At 49.8% G+C, this 10094-nt stretch overlaps 1 protein-coding gene across 2 annotated transcripts in view; it reads right to left on the bottom strand.

The window, feature by feature from the left end:
• Positions 1–263: 263 nt before the first annotated feature.
• LOC113216986 (protein yippee-like 1) overlaps positions 264–10094 on the bottom strand; it is a 38320-nt gene continuing 28489 nt past the window's right edge. Inside the window, exons 3-7 of one of the 2 annotated variants that reach the window (XM_052264016.1) lie at positions 6529–6618; positions 5691–5833; positions 4236–4279; positions 4045–4153; positions 264–3947 (exon numbers count right to left, since the gene is read on the bottom strand). In XM_052264016.1, the coding sequence (XP_052119976.1) occupies positions 3858–3947; positions 4045–4153; positions 4236–4279; positions 5691–5833; positions 6529–6541 (399 nt within the window). In that variant the 5' untranslated portion in view covers positions 6542–6618 and the 3' untranslated portion in view covers positions 264–3857. The remainder of the gene's footprint in view (positions 3948–4044; positions 4154–4235; positions 4280–5690; positions 5834–6528; positions 6619–10094) is intronic. The other variant, XM_052264020.1, reaches the window with a different exon arrangement.

The raw sequence follows: 10094 nt of genomic DNA, 5'->3' as shown, positions 1-10094 counted from the left end.
CTTTTGGTTCCCTAACAATCCACCCTGTGCAGAAAACTTGAGTTTCAAGAGCCGTGGCGTCTATCGAACCAGGCTCTACGCCCCCGGGTTAGACAGTGTAGATTGGGTTGCCTGCGTACTAGGCGCCCTGGTGGTGCAGCTGAGCTCCCTGTTGAGTTCCCTGGATGGGTGGGGGTTTATTGGTCAGCCACCCCAAAGAAATCCATTGCCCATCTATGTAGAGAGCAATTTGTTGAGTAGGTGATTGAAGAAAACAAGGAAACTTGAGCAACAGCCATCTGCATATATTATAAGAAATCATGAGAGTAATGTACAGTACATTGTGGTACCTCCAAATTTTTTAGTGTAAGAGGGGAATTACACATTCTATAGAACACAGTCTCACTCTCCCTCAATCTCACAAATCACATGTACACAACAAGAATAAAACTGACACAGCATACATACATGCAATTTAGGATCTCAAAGCTGGTGTGCAAACATTCTATCACAAACTCGCACACTCACACTTCTATCAATAAACAAAATAAGAATTTTTTGGGAACTTGTAGAGAAACAGGCCAAATCACATTCAATGAAAAAAAAAATCCTCTACATATCCCAAGTTATCACATATAAAATTCACAGCAATGCTGCATTATATACAGTCATGGGTTAACATCTTAAAATTAGTAACTTAGTCATACATTAAAAATATTGATAACTGGGACCAGAATTTGTCATCATGTGTTCATGTCGATATTCAGACCTCGAGCTGACATCAACTTGAGTTCTTCAGCCATTGTTACCCTTGGGTAGGATTAAAAAAGGCTTTTGGTCCACTTTCTCAACTCTGCTTTCTTTCTGATTCCTACATGGTTTGTTTCTAATAAATCTGTCTCCATATATATACAAACACTAAAATAATTTTTGTTCCAACAATCAGGCACCATCTTTAGATCACAATCACACTATAACCAATCACATGAACCAATCACACAAACTGAACAGATTGAAATATGAATCCATGTATAGCACTTTAATTTAGATAAGTGGTATGCTTAGCAAAAGCATTTCTAAAAGGTTCAAGAGTAAACCTCAGCTCCAATACGGTCTAGAATAGAATTTGACAGCTACGAACAGCACAAATACTAAGGCATCTACGGCAAGAAGAATCTTAAAACATTGATATGATACAATTTTTAATCAAGCAACTTGCTTATTAAAAGAACATTCTACAGCAGCCAAAGTAAACTAAAAATCATCATATTGTAACACAGAAAATATAAGCACATTAATGTCAATTTGAAATGTCCAAACTGATCCCTATTTATTTATTCAACAAAACAGAAATTAATGCTGAGATCATACAAACCAGCATGTGACTGAAATTCCTCTTTGAATTTGTTTGGTTCTTCGGTTTTATATTATCGCATAAATATTCAAGATTAGGCACATACTCCATTTTTCAGAAAAAAGGTTTGCTGCTTTACATTTACTTTAATTAATTAACTAAAAATATACAAATATTTTGGTACAAAAATACTATCTACGAAGTATTTACATAGAAGGGAAACGTGAATGCACAGACTGAAAGACTAGAATGGGTTACAGAGACCACTGTCAATGGAAATGACAGAAGGGTCCTTTGCCTCACAAGGCTGCAGCTTGACAAGGGAAGCATTGTTGCTCTAAGTACAGGGCGCCTGTCCTGTCAGTTTCCCCTAAATGATTTTGTTAACATTTAACAGATTTAGCGTAAGCGTCACAGTATAAAAAATAAAATGGCTGTTTAACCTTGTCTGCCTAATACATCTACAATTCTAAGGCATCAAGCTTATCAGTAAACCTATTAAGTATTTAATTTTTATATTTTTCTTTCTGTAATACTTAGACATGGAGAATCATATTTAATTGGTATTTCACACTTTTGCCCTGGATTCAAAACTTGATTCGCTAAATTCACACCTGATTCATACAGAGTAAATGTTAGGTTTTTATTTTTTCAGGACATTAATGGCATTGGCTCAGACAAAAGCAAATCTAATTTGAAAAATTAATTGAAAAAAGAGTTTATCATAATTAATGAATAAAAAGATAAGGACTTTCATTCTATGAAGATAGGTTCTTAGCTACACTTCTACACAAATGTTGAGAAATACATAGTAAAAATGTTACCTTTAAAAGCAGAACAGATAACAAATATTTTCCAATAGTGTGACCCATTAACTGCAAGCCAGTTCAAATGACAGTAGTAAAAAAAGTATGAAATGCAATCAACAGTCAAAAGCAAGCTGGGCACAAAAGTGGGGGACACACCAATGCAAAGTATGCATTTTTAGGTGGAACCAAACATACTGACAACAATGTGAAAAATTTGCAAAAATTATTTGTTGAAATAGTCTCAAGATATATCAACTGCCAAACATGAACAAGGGCGGTTTAGAAAATCATTTTCTAAATGTGTTAAAACACTTAAAACATATGTAAGTCATTGATTTGTCCAGTATCAAAGTGTTAGTCAAGAGAGCAGAAATCACATACTCCCTAACCAAATTTACAAGGAAAAATAAATTTTGGAACTAATCGTTTCAAGGGAGTTAATGGTAGCTTTTTGTAACTCGCCAGAAGAAAAATAGGATGTATGTGTACTAGTGATTCATCTTACTACTTAGAATAAACTTCTCATGGCAGTGATAAGAATAGAAAGCCACAAAAGTGGTGTTGCTAAAGGCTTGCAATGCAACGAGTCACCTGGGGTGCAAGTGTCTACAACTAGGACACAAGCATTGTCATTGTATTTTTCATACTCCGCGGTTGGCACAGACTAAGTACAATCCACCCTCACCATCTCTTATTTCACCATTACATCTCGCCAAGGGTCATGCCATATTGATATATACCGCAAAAACATGTTACACCATCACATCAAAGGAACTTGTACAAGTAAACTGCAGTGAGTGTACGCTCATAGCATCATCACAGTTCTCATTTTTTTTAAAAAAAGGATGTCCTTCAAATATTCACACCAAGTGTCTAGCTTGCCTGGCGGCAAGCTCCATAGACTAAGAACTGACATTTTATGATCAAGCACACCTCATCCACGAATGTCAAAAAAGTTCTTTTCAAAGGAAAAAGGAGAGAACACAAAATGTTGTCACTGGAATAAAAACTGGTCGGCTCATAGGCTACCAACGAGGGTCCATGAGGTGTGCCATTGGTGGCCATGGGCCGCGAGAGGGTGAGTGGGCGGCGCCCGGCCCCGGTGGGGGCTGAGGGCGAGGCTGCCTAGAGGGCTGGCCGGGGCTAAAGCCGGGGCTCCCTGCGGGGCCCTCTGCGGGCCCAGGGCCAGCCATACCGCCATGGGGTCCACCATGCGCCCCATGACTGTCATGGGGTCCACCATGGCCTCCATGACGGGGACGGTGAACAATCCTAGATCCACTCGGGCCAGCGGGGTCGGGAGGAGGAGCCCTCCTGGCCGCGGGCGTCGGCGAGGATCCGGAGGCTCTCGAAGTGGACGGTCCAGGTCCAGGACCAGGTCCAGGACCCCCGAGGTACCTCGGGCTGTAGCTGGACGAGCCGCTGGAGGAGGGGCTGCTGGAGGAGTAGCCGCCTGGGGAGGACGAGCTGCTGGAGGGGCTGTTGCTGCTGCTACTGCTGCTGCTGGCGGTGCTGCCGCCAGCGACGCGGGGGGAGCTGGCGGGGCGCGCTGCGGCCGCGGTGGAGGCGGAGGCAGCCGCGCTGTTGGAGGCGCCGGCCGACGTGGACGCAAGCGTGGACGGCCTCGGGCTGGGCTTGTCGGGCTGGCGCGCCGCGGGCTGCGGCTCGGCTGGTGGGTCCGGCCCTCGCTGTGGTCCGCGGGGCCGGCACAAGTCTCATTCCCAGCCATTCTCCTTTATCATGTGCGCCAGCTCGATGATGTACTTGCCCTCCTTGTACTTCTGGCTCGACTCGAACGCCAGCTCCTGTCGAGCAAAAGAAAAGAGCAGACGGTCAGCACGCACTTTACTCGCTTCGCGACTCGCTGCTCGTGCCTCGATCTCGACGACGCGAAGGACTCACATATTTCCAGCCGAGCGTCGTCTTGCAGCACTCGCAGTAGATGTCGGCGACGGCGTGCAGCCCGGTGAGGAGCACTCGCTCCTCGGCTGGGCCACACCCCACGTTCACTCTGTAACACGCAGAGGGCGCTCCGTCAGCAAGAGACACTCTCCCGCTCGAGCTCCTTGCACACCTCCACAGGCAATACTTACACAGAGTTAAATAGGTATGCGCGCCCCTGGCTGCCCTGGAACGACTGCAAACAAAGAGAACAGCGGGTCAGATACTTGTGGGGGTTGACAAAAGGACACGAGGGCAGGGAGGTTCGTGGTTAGATGCGGAGTTGCTCCGAATGAATTTCATCAGGATGATCGCAGATCGTCCACGCACGTAAGCGAAGGGATGGAGTATTGCAGAATGGGCGGGAGGGGGGGGGGAGCTCCTCCCTTGCTGGAGGGGCGGGCCCGGGCAGGCGCCAGTCAGCTGTTGAGGGTGACGTCAATGGTTTCCAGAGCCACTGCGATAAGGCGGGGAGATGGGAGGGAGGGGGTACGAGTGTGGGGGAGTCACCCTCCTCTCTCCCCCCTCCTCAATGTATCGATAGCCCTGCACCGTCGTGGTTGACGGCACCCGGGGCCCCGCTATACCCTCAAACAACGAAAGCTCGATCAACAAGTAAGTCCAAGTGTAAGTTTCCCCCCGAGTTTTTCTACCCCCCGCCCCCAACCGACACCCTCTCTGCCTCCCCTGCCGTTGACTACACACCCACGGGGCCAGAGCACCCGGACGCCACGGTCACGTGTCAAGGAGCACGCGCCGCCACTTTTTCAACCGATCACCCACGCAACGGCGTAGGAATTATTCAATTCTCGTTACGAGCTGGACCGGCAGCCCGTGTAGACTATCACCCCCCGGCTCCCGCGGAGTCTACCCCCCCCCCCCCCCCCCTTTACCATTTATCGACAACTGCAGCGCTTCCACGGTACTCCCAACGGTATACTGTACACTACACTCCAGCTCGCTCCAGCGGGGGGTCGGACGCCCGCCACAAAGGGCAGAGAGAGGATCGTTCCGAAGCACCCGCGCCACCGCATGGACGCCGAGTCGATCATGGTAAACGGGTAAACGCAATTACTGCAAAGTGTATGTGCACACACCCTGGTTAAAAGCACCAAGAGACTTAACATTCTTTTTAAAAAAAACGGGACAAATTGAATTTAGTTTAGATTCTGGGCTTTAGCTCCACACGACCTCCGGGCGCCGTGCGGGTAGGCAACGCGACCGCACCCATGCGTGCCGGACAGTCTATCATTACAAAGAAGTGCAACGAGTGAGAGGGAGACAGAGGGAGAGGGAGAGAGAGGGAGAAGGAGAGAGAGGGAGAGAGAGAAAGAGGGAGAAAGAGAAAGAGGGAGGCAGAGAAAGTGGGAGAGAGAAAGAAGGTGGGAGAGAAAGAGGTAGGGAGAGAAAGAGAAAGAGGTAGGGAGAGAAAGAGAAAGAGGTAGGGAGAGAAAGAGAAAGAGGTAGGGAGAGAAAGAGAAAGAGGGAGGGAGAGAGAGAATTTAGAATTTGTTTATTTAAGTCTTGTAAGAGAGAGAAAGAGGGAGAAAGAGGGAGAAAGAGGGAGAAAGAGAGAGGGATAGAGAGAAAGAGGGAGAGGCACGTACCTTGGAGATGAGCTCGTCGTGGTTGGCCAGGTGCGCGCGGCAGTGGATGCACGAGTACGTGCGGTGGCAGTGAGGTAGGTACGCCTGGAAAGTCTTCACCATGTTGGCAGGACTGGGGCTTGGCGGGAAGCAGTGATAGGGATCTGCAACAAAAGGGTTATGGCAACGCTCTTTATTCCCATGTTCCGCTAGAGGCGCGCCGGTACCTCGGCCCCGAGGGCCTATATCGGCCAGGGGCGCGAGGCACTTATTGGCGCACTCTCTCGGCGGACGTGTCACACCGTCACGTCCAGCGGCATAGCGGGTGACGAACAGAGGCGCGGCGGTGGTGACAAGCCGACGGACGGCATCGCCTCTTTGGGACCCGCGGACAAATGCCGCGCTGTCACGTCCGCGTCAAAACAGGCGCGGGGAAGAAAATCCGCTCTGCGCATAGTCCTTTGCCACGGCGTTGAAGTTCCAAGCAAAAGTTTCGAAATAGATTGTTGGCAGTTTGACGAGGAGATGCTGAGTTTTTTTTCTAGCAAGTATTTTCCTTATTTAACCCCACTTAACCAGTGAGGGAAAGGTGCCAGAAAGCCTATAGCCCGGTCTCGCCCGCTCAAACTTGATTTCAAGGACAGCGTCGGAGATTGGCAAAGTCAACAGCCTCCGAGAACTGCCTAGCTATAGTAGTTCTATTAATATGTTGAGAATTAACGCGGAAATAAGGCAACTACACGGAAAACGAACCATAAAAGAATCTATTCTTATACATATAATGTTAGGTTAGGTTTTTATTTATTTATATTTTCTGCTACGAACAAAGTAGATTTTATCATTTTTGGTGGTAACTCACGAGTAGGGATCATTTTGGTCTTGCGTCCCACATGTCAGGAGCGGCCCTCCTTGTTCTTTTCATCAGGCAGCTCAAGCCCCTTGAAACATTCTGCAACAGGCAACCGGCAAGGACGTTTAATTCAGAGACACTTTATCACTGGGCCATCACGCGCACGCAGAGGTGCACCAGAGAGACAAACAACAAAAAACAAAATATTATGACAACACTAACAACTACACATTTGGCAGAAAAGAAATGATAAGACACGTCGTGAAAGTAAAGAGACGACCGGAGACGACACACTCGGCTACTGGAGCGACCGGAGGAGAGCCCATGGATGGGCCTGGGCCACATAGGTGAAATTGGCGGCAATCGGATGTGAGCAAGAGAAAAACGAAAAGGGTCCTGCGAAGGGTTGGCGAGGCGAGCGGGGCCGGGCTAGGCCGGGCGGGGGACTTCCTGAGAATAAAACCGGTCGACATCGCGCGGACGTGCATGCGGATAACTAGCCATCGCCCCGCCCCACATCTCCCGAGGGGATCTCACTACTCGCCTTTCCCCCCCGGTTTCGCGCTGCGCCCCGTGGTCACGCTGCACCCGACGCGCCACCCCGACCAGGACAACTAGACCGCCACCGGCGCCCTTCCTCTCACCTCAAGTATACTGACGCGCCGGGGGCGGGCCGGCCGGCCGGGCCTCCTCTGCTGGCGGTCTCTGACATCACGGGGCAATTAAATCGGAGCGCGCGTAGTATACCAAGCAAAAGCGGTAGAGAGAGAGAGAGACTCTTCAGACGGAGTCGCGCGGAAATTGCCGAGTGGTGGAAAAATAAATCACGGGAGAGGGGAAAAAAAGACTTTTGAGCAAACATTGAAAAGCCTTTGGCGTGGTTGATGAGAAAAATAAGAGAAAGAGATATATATGGCGAGCGTAACACTATTTTTAGCACTTCTAATAGCATGGCGGAGTTTTAATTTAAACGACTTTGCAAATCCAGCAGCCTTGGCAGTATATCCCGAGTGATAACAATAAGTTCAACCGGTGTTGCGGCCAGGAATATTCAGCTGATAAGAGGTCCTTTTATTGCTTTAGCCCAAGGCGTGCTACAGGTGAAAAATATATTACGGCCGTTATATCCGTCGTATCCGCCACGCTCCCGCGACTCTCGGTCAGGTCAGCAGGGGAAGGGGGCGAGGGGGTGGCTACACAATCATTTCCTTGGCCTTTCTCTAATCACCTCATCAACTCTACTGACCCGGTTCCGCGAGTCGTCGTGTCGCGTTCGTTGTATGCGTGGGCAGCAGCGGGGGCACGGGCACGGGCTACCGAGTGCATCGCGAGTGAGCAAGCGGCCGCCACGCCACGCCGCGCTCGCGACCGCGACTCGGTCAAGGCGAGTTTATCGTCGTATTCCTCGACCCCGCGGGCACACGTTTTAAGCGCGCAGCTATACATTTTAAGTGCGTAGATTCGTTAAATTTATCATTTTTAAAATTACCCTTATGACCAGTTCCTTTGCAAAGAGGGCACAATATCACAACATATTGAGGACAATGATGATTCTAATTGGGTTGGTTGTAAAATTTATATACCCTTCTTTCGTAGTGAAGTAACCCGCGTAACCCCAGGGCCGAGGAGAGCACGGCCCACGGACGGACGGACGGCCGGGGGCCGGAGGGCACGCACAGCGAATCAAAACCAAAACGAGTTGGACGCGCATGATACATCGCTCCAATAATCTACATCAATATCCATCAATCAGCCGCGAGCGATTAAGCGTTTGGCTAACGAACAATAATAATAATGAATTAGCAGAATGGCGCCGCGCGTTTCGTTTCGTAATGTTCACGATGATTCCGATATCACAGTGGTCCGGCGTCCAGACAGATGGACGGGCGGACAGACAGACAGACAGACAGACAGACAGACAGACAGACAGACAGACAGACAGACAGACAGACAGACAGACAGACATCAGACACGCTCCAGGAGGCTCATCTCATCACCCCCCAATAAAGACGAGATAGCCGTTTTGCCGCCATTTGGCAGTCACGTCGGCTCATACGAGTGGGTCTCGAATCGTGGAGTGGTGCCCCGCCCCGCCAGTTCCGGGGCGTCCTTGGCAGAGCCTGCGGCGGCAGCACCTGGGCCGCGCCGGACCCGTGGCAACGAGACAGTACAACAAGACGCCTCGCAAACGAAGTGTCAAGTGTGTGAATTAGTGATAAGAAGACCTGTCCATTTGGAAAATTACAATACTACACGTGTAGTTTCCGCACCGCACACGCCGGCCGCCAAACAACCATTCCGAATTAACAATCATGCCACTTTAACAGAACTGTCCTGAGCTCGTTTCTTTTTATTATTTGATTTTCTTTTAGATTCACTCAAGGTGTTTCAACCACGCCCTATTATGTTTAAAACGCAATATGAAGCTACACTGTCTTCTAAAGCGGTGGTGGTGGTATAAAAAGTCGTAAAAAATTTCAACACCTCCATGAGCAGTTCAGGAGTTGCCTTTGATGACCTTTCGTATTCGCACAGTTGCTTTTGATGACTATTAGCACGGGCCCAATCAGGAGTATCATACGATGGAATACGCGCAATTACTGGTCTTTTTGTATCTCCTTTTATGGGGGGAACAATCACATGCCCGAATAAAACCCATAACAAATGTTTGGTTCTACAACAGGACATTTGCAGTTTTGTTACTTTCTTGCATTTAGCACAGCCCTATCCCTTCCGCATGGTGTGCACCTCGCCCAGAGCAGCGCAACCGGCTCAACTAGCCAAGTGATGCAGGCACCCGCCCCGCAGCCCCGCCCCGCCAGGCGCGACGCACCGCACGTTACACCGTTACACAACGCGTCGCGACAAGCTGATGAGAAATTCAGCCAGGCGGCAACGAAACGGGTCGGGCTGGAGGAGAGGGGCGCTGTGCTGGGGCGCCAGGCCAGCGCGGCGAGAGGACGAGAAGAGCGAGCGAGAGAGTGAGAGCGAGCGAGAGAGTGAGAGCGAGCAAAGAGAGGGAGAGAGAGAGAGAGAGAGCAAAGAGAGTGAGAGAGGGAGGGGGGTGCGGGGGAGATGAGGGAAACGCCAAGAGGGACGGGAGAGATGAGGGTGCGCGGTGCCTGGAGTGGAGTCAGTGCTTCCTCAAGGAGTACAAACAGGAAAGAGGGGGATGGGGAGCCATGCCGTCTTCTGGATCCTTTCCCGCCCTCTCCCGCTCGCTAATACGCGGCCGGACACGACACCTCCCCAACCGTCCGGGTAACACAACTTTTGTTTTGTGATCGTGACGACCACCGACACGAACGAGCACCAGTGCAAATAACACGTTATCCGAGTGAATTCCGCGAAAGGGGAGAAAGAGAGAGAGGAGCTATATGCGTGTGATATGGCAATAAAGCCAGACGGAATACGAGTGAACGTGGTGTGTACCGCCAGGCGGGCGGTGGGAGCAGGCGACGGGGGAGGAGAGGAGGGGGCAGTGACATCTCCAATGCGAGAGCGGCGCGACGGCGCAACGCCGAAATGAGCGGCGAACGAGTAACGAGCGAACCGAGGGGGTGGAGAGGGGGGGG

The sequence above is a fragment of the Frankliniella occidentalis genome, unplaced genomic scaffold, assembly GCF_000697945.3.
Source record: "Frankliniella occidentalis isolate FOCC.00 unplaced genomic scaffold, Focc_3.1 Scaffold2, whole genome shotgun sequence".
Taxonomy (NCBI): Eukaryota; Metazoa; Arthropoda; class Insecta; order Thysanoptera; family Thripidae; genus Frankliniella; species Frankliniella occidentalis.
Note: the sequence above shows the minus strand (reverse complement) of the source record. Positions and strands in the feature narration are given on the sequence as shown.